Below are 22,204 nucleotides of genomic sequence, written 5' to 3'. Positions count from 1 at the left end.
AAAATAGCAATATTTGTAATAAGAAGAAAACTGGCAACTATCCAAATATCCCCAGAGGAATACTGTGTAATCAACAAATGAAATAACATGTAAATACATATATAAGAATGAAAAAACTACAGGCATACTTATCAGCATAGAAGAATCACACAAACATTAATACTAACCAAAAGGAGTCACAAAAATATATGCATTCTAATTCTAGATACATAAAATAAAAAATAGGTGAAAGCACAACTATTATTCTTACAGATTCATAATGTATTAGAAAATAATACTCGGAAGTTCCAAGACCAAGACAAATGCTACTGAAGCAGAGTAATATATGTATCTTACCAGCCCTCTTAGGAAATCCAGTTGAGAGGAATCTCAAAGATGTCATAAGGTGTCCATTATCTACTTTTTGACCAATAAATTTTACTGTTAATATTGCATATGGAAGACACTGCCTAGGTTTATCTACTGGCTTTGAAAGAACATTGTATTCATAGAAGTATACCTGAAAGATAAAGAAGGGGATAAAAGAACATTTTTGAGCTAATTAGTGTTAGCAGAATTAAATAAGCTCATATTTAAAAAGCTATGTAACTGCATGATGTTACTTACTCACTGGCTTCTATATACAAACCTCTTTTCCCCATCATCAACCTTAGTTTTTGAAATTTATTTATTTTTTAAAAATTTATTTATTTACTTATTTGACAAAGAGACTGTGAGAGAGGGAACAAAAGAAGCAGGAGGAGAGGGAGAGGGAGAAGCAGGTTTCCTGTCGAGAAGGGAGCTCGACGCAGGGCTTGATCCCAGGGCCCCGGGACCATGACCTGAGCTGAAGGCAGATGTTTAACCCACTGAGCCACCCAGGTACCCCTCTAGATTTTTTTAAGTATAAATTTTTCCCCCAACCACATATATTTTACTTGGTAGGATATCAATGTACGGAGCAGCAGAAACAGTCTGTTTTAAACAACCAAGTATTTTTCCACTAAAAGTTCAATGTTTTGCATATGTTATGAACACCTAGTGTTTTAGTTGGAAGAAAAAGTTAATTGCAAAAATAATAATAGTTCAAGGTGCCTGGGTGGCTCGGTGGGTAAAACCTCTGCCTTCAGCTCAGGTCATAATATCCGGATCTGGGATCAAGCCCCACATTGGGCTCTCTGCTTGGTGGGGAACCTAATTCCTCCTCTCTCTCTATCTGCCTCTCTGCCTACTTATGATCTCTCTGTCAAATAAATAAATAAATAAATAAAATCTTTAAAAATATACTCAATACATTTTACATTTGGGAGCATACATGCACTTCTAGAAAATTTATCTTCATTTAATCATATATATGCTGATATTCAGTGTCTATTACATATAATTTAATCTTCTAAAGATGATGAATGGTCTTAGCAATTTATGACAGAAAATCAGTGTTTCACATGTAATGATGAACACATTGTCTTTCTCCAGTTGCAAAGTAGAGAAGATCAACAACATTATTTCAAAATAGCTTGTTATAAAAAAGTTGGCATGTTTTGCAAGCTAGGAATCAATCTATGGAACAACTAAATAAAAGAAACCATCCACTGTATTCTGAACACTAACTAGTTAAATGTAAATTTGGGAACTACTAACATTCCTAGAACATAAATATTAAAGCAGCTTTCACTATTTACTTAAGGTCTTTTTAAAAATAAAGATTTTATTTACTTATTTGACAGAGAGAGAACACAAGCAGGGGGAGAGTAGACAAAGGGAGAGGGAAAAGCAGGCTCCCTTGAGCAGGGAGCCTGACGCAAGGCTTGATCCCAGGACCCGGGATCATGACCTGAGCCTAAGGCAGCCGCTTACCAACTGAGCTACCCAGGCGCCCCTACTTATTTTATTTAAGGTCTTATTATTATTATGAATAAATTAAGATATTTTCATTTAATATTTTGAGAAGATGTTTTTAGTCAGGTATCATACAGTGTGAAGTATGTCACTTCCAAGTAGTCAAATGATCCAAAAAGTTAATATACCGCTGAATTGTAGGCTTGTAACTCAATGGTATCTTTCAGAGAAGGTATGCTTCTGGACATATGGCAATCAAAGTTAGGGGAAGGGTCCAAAGAAACTTTGTTTTTATCCACCGAAGGCTGAATTTTCTTCACTTTCCCAAAGAGAACCTAAAAAGAAAAAAACCCAAAAAGGTCCATAAAAATACAAATACACCAGAACATTTTAAACTCCTATGCTAGAACATAAAGGCTAAATAAATCTTTTTTTAAAGACACAAATAAAAATGGAGAGATAACTCATGTCCCAGATGAATAGGATGACTTATTAATCATGCCAATTCCCTTTCCAAATTAAACTCTAAGGTTATAGTAATTGTAACTAAAATTTTAGAAAATCTATTTGTAGAAATGAATTTTAGTCTAAAAACTTATTTGGAAAACTGAACAAATAAGAAAAGCCCAGAAAATTTTGGAAAAAAAAATTTTTTTAAAGATTTTGAGAGAGAGAGAGAGAGAGACAGAGTGAGAAAGCATGAGAGAGGAGCTCCCCGTGGAGCTGGGAGCCTGATGTGGGATCCAATCCTAGGACTCCAGGATCATCATCTGAGCTGAAGGCAGTTGCTTAACCAACTGAGCAACCCAGGCACCCGAAAAAAATTTTTTTAGAAAAAAAAAAAAAAAAAATGTTGGATCAGATAAGAGAATGATGGAAGAGGGGACGTGACTTGAACTTCCAAGAATGTTTTTGTTTTTTAATCATTAGAGAGAAGGAGAGAGAGAAAGTGATATCAGAGAAGGGGCAGAGAGAGACGAGAGAATCCCAAGCAGACTCTACATCCAGCACAGAGCCTGAGGAAGGACTCCGTATCCCAGGATACCATGATCATTAACTGAGCCAGAATCAAGAGATGGACATTCAGCCAACTGAGCCACTCCAGATCCCCTAAGTGTTTTTTAAAAGGATGGTACTGCCACAAATAAGGCAGAGGGAGAAAATGAACAAAATAAAAAGGCCCAGATAAATACAAGAATCTATAAAAATGTAGTGTAATGTTAAAATTACCATTTGAAATAAGTGAAGCAAAAGCAATAAATGGTATGAGACAACAGATAAAATTAAATTCCCTTCTCAATATATAGAACAAAATAAATGCCAAACAAGTTAAATATTTAAGTAATGCAAATACTGTAGAAAGAAATGTCACTATCTAACCTCAAAGTGAGAATTCTTTTTTTTTTTTTTTAAGATTTTATTTATTTATTTGTCAGAGAGAGAGCGAGCGAGAGCGAGCACAGGCAGACAGAGTGGAAGGCAGAGTCAGAGGGAGAAGCAGGCTCCCTGCGGGGCTCGGAGCCCGATGTGGGACTTGACCCCAGGACGCTGGGATCATGACCTGAGCCGAAGGCAGCTGCTTAACCAACTGAGCCACCCAGGCATCCCGAGAATTCTTTTCTAAGCATATATGCCAAGAACCCATAAACCAAAAACATAAAACTATAAAATATTCCAAAACATTTATTTGTACATCAAAAACAAATGAGTATACTAAAAGACAACCAACCTACTGACTGGGGGGGAGTGGGTGAAATAGGTGAAGGGGATTAAGAGCACCCATCTTTTTTTCGGAGGGGGAGAGGTGTGATGCCCAAATGCAGGGTTGGAACTCATGACCAACTCATGATCAAGACCTAAGCTGAAATTAAGAATCAGATGCCTAACCAACTGAGCCACCAAGGTGCCCCTGAGTACACTTATCTGGATGAACACTGAGTAATATATGGCCCTTATCCATCACTGTATTATACTGAAACTAAAATAACACTTATGTTAACTATACTATAATTAAAATTAAAAAATTTAAAAAATGAAATAAAATAAGACTAAGACGTATCATATACATATAATATTAACATACTAATTTGGATCGGGATGAAGATACTGCACTTTAGGATATACTGAGGAACACTTAGGTGGCTGTGTATGGAAAACAAAACAAGAGGAGCCTTGTGGCTCCGTTGGTTAAGCATCTCCCTTTGGCTCAGGTCATGATCCCAGGGTCTTGAAATCCAGCCTCATATTGGCTCTGTGCTCAATACAGAGTCTGCTTGTTCTTCTTCTCTTCCTTTCACCACCTGTTTGTGCACTCTCTCTAATAAATAAATAAACAAATAAATAAAATCTTGAAATAAAACCATGAACATAATTAACTGATAAAAGTAAGGTGGAAGTACAATAGGACAAGTACACACAGTACTTCTATTACTGCCATTTTTCAATATAATAATACATTCATTCAAAATTAAAATACTAAAATACAATACTAAATATAATGTGGTATCCTGCATTTGGGTCCTGGAAGAGAAAAAAATAGTAGAAAAACAGGCAGAATCCAAATAAAGTCTTAGTTTAGTTAACGGTACTGAACAAATGTTAGCCTTTTCATTTTATTATTTTTATTTTCATACTGAAATAGAACTGACATATACAGTGCTATTTTCTTAATTGTGATGAAAGTGTTATAGCAATGTGAAATGCTAACATTAGGGGGATGGTAAGTGAAATGTATACAGGAACTTTCTGTACTATCTTTGTAACTTTTTTATAAATTTAAATTTATTCCAATATAAAAAGTTTATTTTTAAAAAAAGGAATATTAAGTGACAAAATATAATTGAAAGTATATTCAGAAAAAAGGATATAAATCAGTAACTATTGTTTTTTTTTTTAATTTAAAAAAAATTTTTTTTAAGTAAGCTTCATGTCCAATGTAGGCTTGGAACTCAAAAGCCTAAGATCAAGAATCGCACACTCCACCTGCTGAGCCAGCCAAACACCCCTCACTAAATATCGTTAATAAATATATGCAGAATGTTTAAACTCAGCAGTAACTATGAAAGAAAAAATTGAACCAACGATTACAAACTATTACATAACAAGACCGGCAAAGATTTAAAGGTATAATAAATAAAGTGAGGGTTGTGAGATAACATTCTTACACACTGTGGATAGAAATGTCAATTAAGAGGCGCCTGGATGCCCCAATTGGTTAAGTGTCTGCCTTAAGCGTCTGCTCAAGTCATGATCCCAGCACCCTGCATCGAGCCCCACTTCAAGACCTGCATTGGGCTCCATGCTTGGGGGAAGACTGCTTCTCCATCTCCACCCTGCTTGTGCTCTCTAGCTATCTCTGTCCCTATCTCTGATTCTCAAATAACTAAAATCTTTTAAAAAAAGATTAAAAAACATTTTAAAAAAATGTTATTTAACATAACCTTACTCAGGACAGCTGGACATTACATATCGAAAGCTGTGAAAGTATACATAGCCTTGGCTCCCAATCTGATTTCCTGGTAGGAAATAAACAATTAGTTCTTAGCAAATAGGTGTGTAGAAATACACCTATAAGGATGATCAAATTAATAATTAAAAGTACAAAACAAAAAAACAAATAATTTATATTCCCAAGTTAAAAAATTTGTTATGCAAATTTATGAGAGCTATATAGTAAAATACTATGTAGTCAGTTATTCAAAAGGCTATTAGAGGGGTGTCTGGCTGGCTCAACTGGTAAAGCATGTGACTCGATCTTGGCATTGTAAGTTCAAGCCCCATGTCGGGTGTAAAGATTATACCTAAAAAAAAAGGAAAACCTTAAAAACAAAGCTATTAGAGAAGAATATTTAATACAATGAAAAAAATGTCTTATAATCAATGAAAAAAAGTTATATAGTACACAAAGAATATATTTTAATTACCATTATACACTTTATCTGCATATACAAGCAAGACTATAGATATATAAAAAAATGAACTGTTGTTATTAATGGGCTTTTTGGAACTTCTTGGTATGCAACACATTTTCTAAAATCAGTTTGTATTACTTTTTAATATAAAAATTGTGCCTTACAAATTTGATAATATTTGAAGCCTAAACACATAAGGAATTATTCCAAAGGAAGCACTGGTTTTATATGTACCCATCCTATGTTAAACCTGAGGATCCTGACTACGTAATGCAATTTCAGTAGTCCAGGAAAAGCTACAACTAACCATAAAAGTGTATCTTAACCAGTTAGTTGATGCTTTAAGATTTGGTAAGACTTATTTCTTTTCAATTTTGAGTAATTTTAAACTTTCAGAAGAGTTGGGAAACTAGTTCAGAGGTCCTAGATACTTGTATCCAGTTTTCCCTAAAGTTAAAATCTTATATAAGCATGGCAAAATTATGAGAACTAAGAAACATTGTTATGTTTTAACCCGAAACTAATGTGACATATAATGTATGTCAATTATACTTCAATAAAAAATTAAAGCAAAAAGAAATTAACTTTGTATAATACTATTAACTAAAATAAAGATTAAAAGTTTAGTAACTTTTGCTTAAGCCAGAATTACTATGATCAACGTTTTGGAGGAAAACACTTAAAACGCTCTGGTATTAATTATGGTCTGAACAAAAAAGAGAAAGAAGGTTATTTAAGACAGAAAAAGATGTAAATTGGAAAGACAAAGATGATACAGGCTGTGTTTGCTTACTTGCAGTTTTGTTTTATGCTACATACCCAACTAAAGTCAGAAATAGGGGAAAATTTCAAATGATAATGATGGTGAAAGTAATATATATATACTATTTATTTTATATAATACAACTTAAAAACATAATAATTCATACTGAAAGGAGAATATGTTCAGGTCAATTTAAAGTAACTGAGTATAATATTTAGTAATTGTTTTCTGCTACCTACCTTAAAAATTATAATACTTTCTACAGTAATGCTTCTACTACGAGCGTAATTCAAAGCAATATCAACATGTCTAAATACATAAATTCCAAGAAGAGGATTTCCTAATATCTTCAATGTAGATGTTCTGGTACTTATCCCATTTTGATATATTTCAGCCACATCATTCTGAGGAAGTGCTAAAAAGCAGAAATGTTCTTCAAGTTCTCTGCCATGTCTTCCACTCTCACGCATCTCTGACCTAAAGCAAAACAAACTGTGTGTAGTTAAATGAGAATACTGACAGAATTTTCAAGGTGAAGATAAATATTTCAGTTTGCTACAGTTAGAAAGCAAGACAATTACTGGTAACATTCAGAAACATCACCATTCTATAACAAGCTAGGCTGAAAATCATCTAAGGAAAGAATTCAAGACGTAGATAACTACTCTTCCAGAATTATGAACTACTTTCTGTATAGGGCAGTGATAATAAGGGCTAATATTTCTCAAACGCTACTAAAATACCCAGCATGCTAAGACTTACCCTTTCCAAGCATTTTTGTAAAATTTTTCTGGATTTTCCAAGAATTGATTGCTATCATTATTTTATTGTTATTTTTATAATCATTTTTTTCCCTCATCCTCCTTGCCTCTGTTATACTCATTTTTAAAATGAGGAATATGAAGTTCAGAGAGTATAACTTGCCAAAACAGCAAGGCGACAAGAGTTGGAATTATATATGTGAAATTTTGTTTGCTAAGTTCCAGAGCTCAAGTTCTCACTTACTTGTCTATGGATGAAAGAACGTGCATTTCTTAAATAAATATATAGACACAAATATGATAAATTATTAGGGACATTCTCCATTGTTCAGGGATCCAGACTGCAGCTGGAAGAAATAAACTAGAATTTGATTACAGAGCACTCCTATTACAAAGTCAGAAAATTAAGAATCATCCTCAAAAAAGATTATAATCTGAAGTACATACACTCTTGAAATTTTGACTATGCACCACAAGCACCATTTAACTGGGGGCGCTGGAGTGGCTTGGTTGGTTGAGCGCCTGCCTTTGGCTCAGGTCATCATCCTAGGGTCCTGGGATCAAACCCCTGGATCAGGTTCCTTGCTCAGTGAGGAGTATACCTCTCCCTTTCCATCTGCTCCTTCCCCAGCTCATGTTCTCTCTTGCTCTCAAATAAATTAATCTTTTTTTTTTTTTTTTTTAAAGAACCACTTAACAGTACACACAAAGCAATCTAGAAGTCTTGCTCAGGTGTAGTAGCAGCAACAACTGCCACACTAGGTGATACAGGTCCAATCGCTTGGACAGAGGTGTGCTTCCAAATCATTATCAGCAGTGGAGAACCTCATAACTTAGAGTAAAGTAAGGTGTATACTACAAAAGGAAAATTGTTCTTGAATACCACATTGCTACCAATATTTTTTATTTCCTGGAATACCACTCAGAGTTTGTATTAAGTATACTAAGCACATTAACATGTTGGTATTTATTTTATTTGCATGAATAACTTCCTGTTTATAGTACACAAGGCCACAAACCACATGGCAACAGTTACAAGCAAGAATAACTGATTATAGCATGACTACTTTGTCCCAATTTCTGGAAATGTCAAACTTAACTATCAACTCCACATATCATCATCTTCTGCTCCTGCTTGCAACTTGACATCAGTAGATTCTATGAACCACTAAGATCTCCATGTTGATAGGGTTTAAATATCACAGAAGAATTAGAGTACTTTTTTCTGTTTTCCCAATTTCTCAACTCGTTTTTTCCTAGACTCTGGAAAAGCATTAATTTTCTGAGCGTGCCTAGAAGGAATTCCCATGTGGGAGTACTAACAAGAATAGCACAAAGGATGGGAGGAAGGAAGGAAATGTTCACTGTTGTAAGGTTCTTACACCTCACATGAATATAACATTATGTTAAGGTACACTGTGTAAACCCTAGAGCAGGGCTTCTCAACAGTGTCACATATCATTGACATGTGGGCTAAGTAATTCTTTGTGTTATCTAGACATCTTACTGGCTTTACATTATATTCTCTTAAAGGACTAACTAAAATGTAAAAATAAAACAATAAAAATTTGACCCAGAGCTCTAAAAATCTTTACAAATTAAAGTAGAAAGTATTCCTTGAATTTCAAATTAATAATAATACTGAATATTGTGTTTTCAATCTATGTTTTCATAGTAACATCTCAAAAACTTTTAGGACTAAGTATGATTTAGACAAAAACGAGCAATAAAAAATTACTCTTTAGAAGTTTTTTAAAAATTTTAATTCCACTGTAGTTGATATAGTGTTATATTAGTTTCTGGTATATAATATAATGATTCAAAATTCCATATATTACTCAGTGCTCGTCAAGTTAAGTGTACTCTTGTTCTTCTTTGCTTATTTCACCCACCCCTCCCAACCTCCCCTATAGTAACCATCTGTGTTCTCTTTAGTTGAGTCTGTTTTTTGTCTTTTTTTCTCCTTTGTACTTTTGTCTCTTAAATTTCACATATGAGTGAAATTCTACGGTATTTGTCTTTCTCTGACTGGCTTAGTTCACTTAGCCTAGATCCATGTAGGATGGATCTTTTTCTGACTGGCTTATTTCACTTAACCTAGATCCATCCATGTTATTGCAAATGATAAGATTTCATTCTTTTTTATTGGCTGAATAATATTCCACTATATATATACCTTATCTTCTTTTCTATTGGCTGCTTCGATTATTTGGCTGTATTGCTGTATTGCTGTATTGCTGCAATACATGGGGTACTTAGATTCCTTTGAATTAGTGTTTTTGTATTCTCTGGGTAAATACCTAATAGTGCAATGGCTAGATCATAGGGTTGTTCTATTTTTAACTTTCTGAGGAACCTACATACTGCTTTCCAGAGTGGCTACGTCAGTTTGCATTCCTGCCAACAGTGCAAGAGGGTTCCCCTCTTTCCACATCCTCAACCAATTATCTGTTGCTTCTTGTGTTGATAATTTCAGCCCTCTGACTGGTGTGAGGTGATATCTCATTGTAATTTTGATTTACATTTCTCTGATGATGAGTGATACCGAACATCCTTTCATCTGTCTGTTGGGCATCTGTTGTCTTTGGAGAAATGTCTATTCATGTCTTCTGCCCATTTTTAAATTGGATTATTTTTTGGTGGCTTTAGAAGTTTTATTAAAAGGTTGGTTCTTCAGAGTTATCAGACACTAGGATCTATGTTAACTTATTAAAATGACTGATGCTCTGAGTCTCAAGACTTCCATTTCAGATATCACAGGTAATATGAATTTGAATAGCCTTTTTTTGTAGTGACATGTAAACAAATAAGAATATAAAGACCTAATACATACAAAGTGACCTATTAGTGAGAGAGGAAGCTGAAGAGACTCCATTTTTAGAAAGGTTCCATCTCTGCTGTTGTTCTGCTAGGCCGCATTTACTTTTGTTTGATATTCTGCATCTGAATAAACCAAAGAAGCTATGTTCCCATCCTAAGTGGGAAACAAGAAAGTTAATCATTCTTGTCCTAGGACCCCAAACATGAGGTAACATCTAAGAGTTGGACCCCAAACACATTCCAAGCTATTAGCTGAAAACAAACCTTGGCCAGTGCTGGCATCAATAACCTCTACCTTTATAAAATACACCTATTATTCACTTGTTACTTGCTTCTGACTGGACCTTACCCTGGATTCCTGAGAGAAAACATACCCTTAACCTCTTTCCAATATAATTGCCTAACCCCATGTGATGAGACTCATTTACTCTCTGAACTCCCACATATTCTGTCTGCTACTGTGCCTGTCACTTATGCTATTTAATAAACTCTGTTTTCACTTCCTGGCTTGCATTTATTTTCTCTCCGGCCTGAAGTCAAGGACCCTGCTGGACGGTCCTATGGGAATCTTCTCTGGGTCCGAGGACCCAGCCTTACTGCATTATTACCAAGAAACATTAATGCCAATCAAATTCTGTGCTAACAGGATATTTATATTATCTTAGATATAAAAAACAAATAATAGTTAAGAATAATTTTCAGAAATATTTACTCACATTTTTATGCACTAATACTAATAAGGAGTAAGTGTCACAATCTGTCAGGCCCTGTATCTTATATATACATTAAGCTCTGGAGTGGAAAGTTCTAAATCAACCCAGCATTCAAGTATTAACCTGTAGATATACTCTTGGTTGTGGGTTGGTCATTTTTTTAACTACTATTTTATTAAATGTTAATAAACGTAAAAAACTTAGATAAGAAAATTCATATGGACAGAGAAGTTATGTATAAGTTAACACAGCACAACAAATGAGTGGATAGAATTCTGGATATATTTTGGAAGACCGTGACCTTAGAGAATTGACTGTATGTACAGAGTGCCTAGGTGATTCAGTTGGTTAAGCCATTGCCTTTGGCTCAGGTCATGATGTCAGAATCCTGGGATGGAGTACCGCATCGAGCTCCCAGCTCTGTGGGGAGTCTGCTTCTCCTTCTAACCTTCTCCCGTCTCATGCTCTCTATCTCTGATAAATAAAATCTTAAAAAAAAAAAAAAGAATTGACTGTGTGCTACTATGAAATTTATCTACCTACTGAAATCAACTACAACAAAGTATAAGTGCCTCAGATGGAATGCCCAGATCATAATTACATTATATAGAATAGATTTCTGAGATTTGTATATAATAGGTAGTAAATAATTCTTTGTTGAGTAAATGAAACACTTTCAGTATCATATCTCAAAGTTTAACTGGAAACAAAAGAACTCTATTTAGGTACTTGGGTGTGTAAAGGAGAGAATACAAGTATTCAGCTAAGTATGTCTTTAAGGAAATAGTTAAAGAAAATGAAGTAATTGGCTTTGGACAGCTAGAAAAAGAATTTAATTGTTTTCAAATCCATGAGATGGCTGGTAAGTGACCCATCTCTACCTGGCAGGAAGTAGAATGTGTGAAAAGAAGCATAAACAAGGTAAGAAAAACTGGGATTTAACTAAGTTCACAGAAGTAAATTTCTTTTTTTTCTTCTTAAAAGATTTTATTTATTTGACAGAGAGACAGAGCACAAGCAGGTAGAGTGGGCAGACAGAGGGAGAGAGAGAAGCAGACTCACTGCTGAGTAGAGAGCTGGATTTTGAGCTTGATCCCAGAACCCTGGGATAATGCCCTGAACTGAAGGCAGATGCTTAACCAACTGAGCCACCCAGGCACCCTGTAAATTTCTTTCTTTTTTTTTTTTTTTTTTTTAGGAGTTGGGGAGAGGGAAAATGGGTATGGGGAGGGCAGAGGGAGAGAGAGAATCCCAAGTCCAGAACAGAGGCCAACATGGGGCTTGACCCCACAACCCTAAGCTGAAATCAGGATGGATGTTTAACCAAGTGAGGCACCAGGGCACCCCAGAAGAAGTATATTTTTTTTTTAAGTTTTTTTTTTTTTTTTAAAGATTTTAGTTATTTGACAGACAGAGATCACAAGTAGGCAGAGAGGCAGGAAGAGAAAGAGAGAGGAGGAAGCAGGCTCCCCGCAGAGCAGAGGGCTCGATGTGGGGCTCGATCCCAGGACCCTGAGATCATGACCTGAGCTGAAGGCAGCAGCTTTAACCCACTGAGCCACCCAGGTGCCCCAGAAGTACATTTTTGATTCAAGGGTAGTGACGTCACAAAGATGGTAGAGTAGCAGACCCCACCCTCCGGCCCCCCCCCCCCCCCGCAACAAAGATCAACCATTAGATAGCTACCTATAAACAAAAGCAGCTTTGGGAGAGCTTTGGAGGTCACTTAAGAAACTTCAGCACATGGTGGCATAGAAAGCTAGAGAATAACTGTGCAAAAAGAGAAGGATGAACAGCTTAATTTGCCTATACCATTCCACATATTGAGCAGGCACTGCTCAGTTTCAAGAGGAATTCCCTAGACAGAGAGTTCTTCTCACCAGGAAAGTGAGAGTGAGGTAAGTAGCCAGTTTCCCCAGCCCTTTGGGGGCACTGCATGGAGAATCAAGGATCTGATTTCGCTTTACTCCAAACAGGGAATGGCAAAGCTGAGACACAAAGAGATGGCTAGAACAACGAAAAAAAGCAGAGGCTACCAACAGGAGCTATACAGCAGGAACCACCACTTCCCCACTGACTGCTGAGCAAACATCAGTAGCTTTCACTACTGAAGAAACCAACAGCCACTGTGGCTGTAGCATACCCCTGCTAATAACACTAGCCTCAGACCCACAGGTGTTTACACTTGTTGACACCAGTCACCTTAAGTCTTCCCACCCGCGTTCCACCAGAAGCCCGCCTAAGACTGGCTCCAAGAGTGCAACCCACCAACTTAGATTCTTGTAGCTGACACTCACTAGCATGCAGGTGCTCGGGGCTAGCTCCCCTAGCTGTGTACTTATATGCTGTTGGCTAAATATCTGTCACCAGCCCAAACTGCTGTGTGCACACCATGGCAAGATCCTGCAGCCACATTAGACCACTTCCATACCCAAGACTCCTATAGTGGTATGTGGGCCAGAGCAAGCTCTATCATACGTCACTATCCTGTATCACTAGGTTCACCTGTACCTAGCCACTCCAGCTATGCGCCTGAATACCCTCTGGCCCAATCTCCATCATTAACCTCCATACTGCTATGTGTCCAGGGCAAGATACTGCCAACACAATAATGAACAACAGCCAGGATCCCCACAGCTGCCAGTGCACATGTTCTTGGCTGGCCCTTGCTGCCTACCCTGGCACTCACCACTACACATGTGTTAGCAACTGGACCCTGCCACAACACAGGCACCTGCAAATGAGTGTGTCCATATGACAGATGCTGGCCACTACCACTGCTTACTCTGGTCCCAAGCTGATGGACCAGGAGGAGATGCTGAGAACCCCAACAGCCCTTGCAGCATATGTGAATGCCTAGGAGCACTCACCAAAGACCAGACAACTGCTGATAATGTACAGGCCAAGGCCTGATCCAAGATTTGTCATCCACCCCCTTGACCTGAAGCAACTACATGTCCTACACTTGGCACCCTGCACCAGAGCACACTCTACCATGTCCCCACTTGCAGGTGAAGGTCTATAATTACCGAAGTTCAACATATAAATTCTGGAAGACATGACCACTTCTTCAAATTTATAGACACTTATGCAAAGCTTTAAAGATTATGAAGAATCAGTGAAGTATGACTCCACCAAAGGCATAGATAAACCTCCGGTAACTTGCACAAGGAAATGGATATACTGCTAAGAATTCAAATTACTCTAAACATTCAACATAGTACTGAAATCCTAGTTAGACAAATTGGTAAGAAAAAGAGATAAAAGGGAGAAGCAAATGCAATCTCTGTTTGCAGATGACCCCGATATTACATACAGAAAAATCTAAAGACTCCACCAAAAAAACTCTTAGAACAAATGAATTTAGGAAAGCTGTAGCATACAAAATCAACATATAGAAACATTTTACATGTCTATACTCTAAAGAGAACTACCAGAAAGAGAAATTCAGAAACCATCCCATTTACAATTACATTGAAAAGAATAAAATACCTAGGAATAAATTTAACCAAGGAGGGGAAATACATGTACAACTGAAAACTGACATTTGCTGAAGAAGACACAGATATAAAGAATGTCTGTGCTCATGAGCTGGAAAAATTAACATTTTTTAAAAGGCCACACAACCCAAGGCAATCTACAATTCAATGCAATCCCTACTGAAGTTCCACTGGCATTTTCCATAGAAATGGAATAAATAATCTTAAGCTTATATGGAACCACAAAGACCATGAATAGCCAAAGCAATCTTGAGAGAGAAGAAAGCTGGAAGCACAATGCTCCCTGATTTCAAATTACAGTTTAAAGCTATAAAAACTGGGATGCCTGAGTGACTCAGTGAGTTAAGCATCTGCCTTCAACTCAGGTCACAATCCTAGGGTCCTGTGATTGAGTCCCTCTTCCGGCTCCTCGCTCAAGTGGGGAGCCTGCTTCTCCCTCTGCCTGCCTCTTCCCCTGCTTATGTCCTCTCTCTTTTTCTCTGACAAATAAATAAAATCCTAAAAAAAAAATCTATAAAAAGCAAAACAGCATGGTACTAGCATAAAAACAGACACACATCAATGGAACAGAACAAAGAGCCCGGAAATAAACCCAGGCATATGCAATCAGTTAATTTATGACAAAGAAGCCAAGAATATACAGTGGGAAAAGGACAGTCTCTTCAATAAATGATGTTGGGAAAACTGGACAGTCACATGCAAAAGAGTGAAACTATACCACTTTCTTACACCAGGCATAAAAATTAACTCAAAATGGATTAAAAGATTTAAATATAAGGCCTGAAACAATGATCTCCTGGAAGTAAACAGGCAGTAAACTCCTGTACATTGGTCTTGGCAATGATTTTTTTGGATCTGACCCTAAAAGCAAAGGCAACAAAAGCTAAAATAAGCACATAGGACTGTATCAAACTGAAATACTTCTGCACAGCAAAAAAGAATCAACAAAAGGAAAAGCTGATTTATGGAGTGGGAAAAAATATTTACAAATTGTGTATCTGATAAGGGGTTAATATCCAGAATACATAAGGAATATACAATTCAAAAGCAAAACACCAACAATCTCATTTAAAAATGGCAGAGAACTTTGATTTACATTTTCTAAAGAAAATGCACAAATGGCCACCAAGTACATAACAAGGTGCTTGGCATCACTAATTATCAGGGAAATGCAGATCAAAACACACGATGAGATATCATCTCATACTCGCCAAAATGGCTATTCTCAAAAAGACAAGGTAACGAGTGCTGGTAAGGATGTAGGGAAAAGGGAACACTGGTGCACTGTTAAAAGAAATATAAATTGGTATGCCACTATGGAAAACAGTATGGAAATTTCTGAAAACACTAAAAATAGAACTACTCTATGATCAAATACTCCCACTTCTGGGTATGTATCTGAAGTAGATGAAACTGCTATCTCAAAGAGATATCTGTACCAACCATGTTCATTGCCAGCATTATCTGTAATAGGTAAGACACAGAAACAACCTAAGTATCCATCAACACATGAATCAATAAAGAAAATGTGGTACAGGGATGCTGAGTGGCTCAGTCGATTAAGCAGCTGCCTTCGGCTCAGGTCATGATCCTAGGGTCCTGGGATTCAGTCCCACATCAGGCTCCCTGCTCAGTGGGAAGCCTGCTTTTCCCTCTGCCTGCTGCTCCCTCTGCTTGTACTCTTTCTCTCCCTGTCAAATAAATAAATAAAATCTTAAAAAAAAAAAAAAAAAAGAAAATACACACATACACAGAAACATCATGGAATATTATTCAGCAATAAAAACGAAGGAAATCCTCAGTCTGTGACAAAATGAGTGGACCTTGAGGGCATTGTGTTAAGTCAGAGAGAGACTAATACCATATAGTCTCACTTACATGTGGAATCTAAAAATATCAAATTCATATAAACAGCAGAAGATGGTTGCCAGGCCTAGAGATGGGGGGGAAATGAGGAGATGCTGGTCAAGGATACGAACTTTATATCAATTATAAGATGAGTAAGTTCAGAGGATCTATGGGACAGCATGCTAACTGCAGTTAATAATACTGTATCATCTACTTGAAAGTTGTTCTTAGAGCTTTTGGACGCCTGGGTGGCTCATTTGGTTAAGCCTCTCTCTGCCTTCAGCTCAGGTCATGATCTCAGGGTCAGGTCCCACAGCTGGTTTCTTGCTTGGTGGGGAGCCTGCTTCTCCCTCTGCCTGCTGCTCCCCCTACTTGTGCTTGTGCTCTCAATAAAATCTTAAAAAAATAGAAGTTAGCGTAAAATAAATAGAATAGAGCTTTAATGTTCTCACCATAACAAAACAAAATGGCTAATTATGTGAAATAAAAGATGAATTAACTAATATCGTAGTAAACATTTCATAATATATATATATATATATATATATATATATATATATCATATTTCAATAAAGCTGGAGGGAAAAATTTTTCTAATTCACACAAGAAGTCTGGATAAGGCAGTGTAGTACTTTTCTACTGCTGCTGTAACAAATTCTTACAGACTTAGTGGATTGAAGAAAATCTTTTTTTAAAAAGATCCATTTATTTATTTTAAAGAGGGCAAACTAGGAGAGGGGAAGAGAAAGAGGGAGAATCCTGGAGCACACTTGTGGCTCAGGGGAGCCTGACAAGGGGCTTGATCCCATGATTCTGAGATCCCATGACCTGAGCCCAAACCAGGAAGTTGGCCACTTAGTTGGCCAACTGAGCCACCCAGATGTACCAACAAATCAAGTTTATTATCTTTAAGTTAAGTAGGACATAAGTTAATAAGTCTCAATGGGTTAAAATAATGGTGTCATCTGTATTGTATTCCTGTCTCAGGGTCTGGGGAGGATCTCTTGTTCACAAAATTTAATCATTTGCAGATGGAGGACTAACATCCATTTCCTTTCTAGGCTGCTCCCAAGTTCTAGAAGTTACCTGCATTCCTTGAATCATAACATCTCTCTCCTCCATCTTTAAAGCCAGAAAAAGCAGACTGAATCCCTCTGAAATTTTTCTTCTGTCTCCTCTCTGACCCATTCTTCTGTTGTCCTCTTATATTTCTAAGAGCTCATATCATGAGCCCACTCATTCATATTGGGCCCACTCAGGTAACCAAAGATCATCACCATCTGCCAGTTTGTGATGTCAACCAGATCTGTGGAATCCTTTTTATTATGTAAAGTAACATATTCACAGATTGTAAGAATCAGGATGTGGGCATCTTTGGGGGTACACTATTCTACCTACAGAAGGCAGATTCTGAACTTACTCAGTTCCCCAACAATATTAAGAATTTAAGTTTCTCTTTCTCTGCCTTGATTCTCCACACTGCTGTCCACAGTTTTTATCTTTGTCTAGCTCCTTTAAGTCTTTAAAAGGCTGTCAAACTATCATATGATCTCCCTGATATGAGGAAGTGGTGATGCAACATGGGGGCTTAAGTGGGTACGAGAAGAATAAATGAAAGAAGATGGGATTGGGAGGGAGACAAACCATAAGTGACTCTTAATCTCACAAAACAAACGGAGGGTTGCTGGGGGGAGGGGGTTTAGGAGAAGGGGGTGGTATTATGGACATTGGGGAGGGTATGTGTTTTGGTGAGTGCTGTGAAGTGTGTAAACCTGGTGATTCACAGACCTGTACCCCTGGGGATAAAAATATATGTTTATAAAAAATAAAAAATTATATTAAAAAAAAAAAAAAAAAGGCTGTCAAGCAGCAGCTAGATCCTTGCATGCAGTCCTTAATAGAGACACTGACTTCATCTCAGGATGTCCAGGCAAGTCTCATGCTGGGTTCTAAAGAGCTATACAGACTAGGTTTGTACATCAATAAACCAATAAAAAGAATAAGATAAAGAACAGTTTAAATTATATAAGATGATTTAGAATGGTTAGAGATACTGCAGTCTACTAACTTGGTTACCTTTTATACACGTCCTTCTTCCAACATATATACTTTAAAAAGTATTCATGGCCACACAAAACACGTTCAATCCACCTTGCAGAAAGGGAACCACCCGAAGTGTCATCCAGTCACTGCATCTAACTTCAGATCTACACTGGGAGTAATATGCCTTCATTTCTAACAGGTGTGGATATAGATCTATATAGTTATCATCCATTCTGGCAATATATAGCTACAAGATTAAGTTATCTACACCCAAAAATACACTGTTAAAGGGAAAATAACAGGATAACTACAATTAAATTCAGAAAAGTGAAGAATGACACATTAATGGTATTAAATGGCTGTTAGCAACAGTACATCTCTTTAAAAAGAAGCTAGGATTCTCTACCCTCAAAATTCCAAAGACTAGGTAACCATAGCAAGATCATGTTTAGACAATGGTTGCAGTTAGAACTTTCAGTATCCTGGCAGCAAACCTCTGAAACCTTTGCACCCTCCAAGGCTCTGGATTTGAAATGGCCTTTACCGCACTACAATTTGAAACTATCCATTTCTTCCCCCCCAATTGCATTTAAAATATATCTTTATTGTATAATCCTGAATACTTCCTATTTACCTGGTAGAAAATACTTAAAAGGAGGTATGGGAAAGCTAAAGGCAACAGAATTGTGCTTTGCAGCACGTATTTCCTGTTAAATCTTTTTAAACCCAAATTCAAACTAACTTTGGAAAAGATGAATTCTTTACTTCAAGCTAATCTTATGAAGCTGATCTGTGTGACCAGATCATAAGAAGAAAGGCTCTTTCTTTTTTAAAGGCCTTTTGCGTCCAAGTAGGACAGGGCCAACACACCTTAACATCCTGAATTTCTGTGTAATATCGCCCCAAACCAAAGTCTCATCAAGTAAATATTTGTGCACAAGGTATAAAGGATTATCACCAACTTCTCAAGTTGGCACCCTTATGGCCCAGTCTTCAAGTTAAATCCATAGTGTAGAATCTCTTATTTGCCAGTACCCCTTTCCCAGTATACAATTCATTATCAGCTGGAATGCTGTTGACTTCAAGCACAAAAACTTGCTCAATTTGGCTAAATATAAGTTGACTACTTCTTATTATTATAATTATAAGAAATTCAGAAATCAGGCAGCCTTTATCAGGGTTGATAGATTTCATGGCTCCAGATATCAGTAAGGATCCAAGTTTTTTCCATCTCTTTGTCCTGCTGTCCTCAGCCTTAGGGTCATCCTAACACTAGTCTTTTTATTACTTCACAAGGGTGTTATCAGTAACTTAAACACGCTTCCTTGGTTCACAAACAGGCTTCTCTTTCCTAGAGACCTCCCAAACCAATCCATCTTGAGTGTGTTATTGACCCAAACTGATTTATTTCTGCCCACCCTTGGAACCAATCATTGATAAAGTAAATGAAATTAACCATAGATGGCTCAGACTACATCTGGAGTGAGACATAAACGGAGATATCAAGTACTAATTCAATCACAACATTAAGCCAGGTACTGGCAATCTTTAAAATGATATCCTTTCATGTAAATTTGGAAATTTTTTAAAACAAAAAGGGTCAAATTGATACAAATAAGGCAATGGACTTAAGAATAATTCAGTTTCTCTTTTACCCATTAAGACTAGCTCAATTTTCTTAACTTTTCAAAGCATCTCTCAAAACTCTTAAGAATAATCAGTCCCAGGGAAACTTGGGTGGTTCAGTTGTTAAGTGTCTGCCTTTGGTTTAGGTCATGATCCTGGAATAGAGTCCTGCATCTGGCTCCTTGCTCAGCAGGAAGCTTGCTTATCCCTCTCCTTCTGCCTGCTGGTCCCCTTACTTGTACATGCGCGCGCGCTCTCTCTCTCAAGTAAATAAAATCTTAAAAAAAAAAAAAAAAGTAAATATTTCCTTTGGCTCAGGTCATGATCCTGGAGTCCCAGGATCGAGTCCTGCATTGAAATTCCTGCTCAGTGGGGAGTCTCCTCCTCCCTCTGTCCTCCCCCTTCTCATGCTCTCTCATATAAATAAATAAAATCTTTTAAAAAAAAAAGAGTAATCAGTCCCTCATCTGTGCACCTATATCTCTATTATTTTTTTTAAAGATTTTATTTATTTATTTGGTAAACAGAGAGCACAAGTTGTCAGAGAGGCAGGCAGAGAGAGAGGAGGAAGCAGGCTCCCCGCTGAGCAGAGAGGCCAATGTGGGGCTCGATCCCAGGACCCTGGGATCATGACCTGAGCCGAAGGCAGAAGCTTTAACCCACTGAGCCACCCAGGTGCCCCAGTCACCCAGACGCCCCAACCTATATCTCTATTATAACATTTTATTTTGTATTTGCTTGTATGTCTTTTAAACTAGAATGTGAACTCTTTAAGACAGAAAAAAACACTCATTGATCTTCAAGGGTTATCAAATATGATGTCTGACACAGCAGGTACTGAGATGTTTTAACAACTGATGGAATACACAGATTTTTAGATTTTTAATGCTTTTGCTGATTTCAGACTTAAGAAGTGGTAGATGGAATGCAGATAAGAAATGGAAATTGGTATCCTTTGGAGATACTTGTTTTGCTGAGCCCATAGATATAATAACTCCTCTAAAGAGAATGACAGAAAAGAAAAGCCATGGGGCATCTGGGCAGCTTACTCAGTTGAGCGTCCAACTCTTGGTTTCAGCTCAGGTCATGATCTCAGGGTGGTGAGAGAGAGCCCGGCGCCAGGCTCTGTGCTCAGTGGGGAGTCTGCTTGAGATTCTCTTCCTCTCCCTTTGACCCTCCCACCACTCTCTAAAAAATAAATAAAATCTTGAAAAAAAGGAAGAAGAAACTCACGAAGCAGGTAAATCAGACAAAACAAGTATATGGTAGAAAGACCTATTAAATGAGTATAAAGTACTATGGGAAAAAATGAGTTTGTCTAATTGGACAAGTAACTAAGAAATCAGTATTTGCTGGGTGGTTGTTTATTTGCAATGTTCTAGCCTATTGTGTATTTTTGGGTAATTTTTCTAATTTCTCTAACATCAACAGGTTGTAAATTAAGTGTTGGGCAGGGGAGCATTATGAAAAAGGACAAAATTTTAAAATGCCTAAAAGAACTGAAGTCAAAGAATACCAGGAATTAATTTTTTATTAAACTCTTAATTCAATCTGGAAGTGGCAGGATATATCCAGTCCATTCCACTTTTGCTCAAAATTATTGTTTTTTAGATGACAGAAATGCTGTCAATTACATCTGTCATTTCTACCAATTCAAAGTGACATCAGAGGGTAAGTATGTTTAAGACAAGAGGAATTAATTCTAAAACAAAAAAAAGAAGCCAAAAACATTCTAAAACAAGTTCTAACCCACACTTGGAACTTGTTTTAGAATGTTTTTGGTTTCTTTTTTTTTGTTGTTTTAGATGAAGCTACAGTTAGGTTTTAAGTTAAATGCCAATTAGTGAAGGAGAAAAAAAATCAGAATATGAAGAAGGTAAAATTGTGTTCACATAAGATCTAGATTAATAAATATAAAATGTTTACAATGAGAGCTCTGCATGTGCTTTTCTTCTTTCTTATAAAAACAAAATGGATTATACCTTCCCAAAAAGTATAAGCAGTACCTTTTAAAAAAATTATTAAACTAATTTAACACTCTGTTAACTATACTCAAATAAAAAAAATTTTAGAAGAAAAAGTGGCTCTAGTGGAAGAGCTGGAAATAGCCAGATACGATTCTGCCAAATTATAACAACAGCTAAGTCTCTGAACAGTTGAATCAAGTGAAAAAAGTTATTTTCTGAATACTTTAACTATTTTACATTACACAGGAAGCACAGGGAATTTACAAAATGGGTGCTTAATAAATGTGCTGATGTAAGTTTCTGAAAAATTATCAAGATTAAAAAAATTACAAGTGTCTGAAATCTGTCTACATTAACCTGTAAAACTTATTAATCAAAATCTTACACTTAGCTCTTCACTATTACACAAGGCTATGAGAAGCCAACAAAATAAT

At 36.8% G+C, this 22,204-nt stretch overlaps 1 protein-coding gene across 8 annotated transcripts in view; it reads right to left on the bottom strand.

Moving 5' to 3' along the window:
• The window catches only part of TEX15 (testis expressed 15, meiosis and synapsis associated), an 87,560-nt gene that overhangs the window by 25,181 nt on the left and 40,175 nt on the right, over window positions 1-22,204 (bottom strand). For 7 of the 8 annotated variants that reach the window (XM_082715058.1, XM_082715056.1, XM_082715057.1 and 4 more), the window contains 3 exons: window positions 6,732-6,969; window positions 2,007-2,153; window positions 337-499 (listed from right to left, as the gene is read on the bottom strand). In XM_082715058.1, the coding sequence (XP_082571184.1) occupies window positions 337-499; window positions 2,007-2,153; window positions 6,732-6,969 (548 nt within the window). Of the gene's footprint in view, window positions 1-336; window positions 500-2,006; window positions 2,154-6,731; window positions 6,970-17,220; window positions 17,343-22,204 lie in introns of those variants that run through there. The other variant, XM_082715062.1, reaches the window with a different exon arrangement.

The sequence above is a fragment of the Mustela nivalis genome (assembly GCF_964662115.1).
Source record: "Mustela nivalis genome assembly, chromosome: 20".
Taxonomy (NCBI): Eukaryota; Metazoa; Chordata; class Mammalia; order Carnivora; family Mustelidae; genus Mustela; species Mustela nivalis.
The sequence above is the reverse complement of the archived record's forward strand: the minus strand, read 5'-3'. Positions and strand labels throughout refer to the sequence as shown.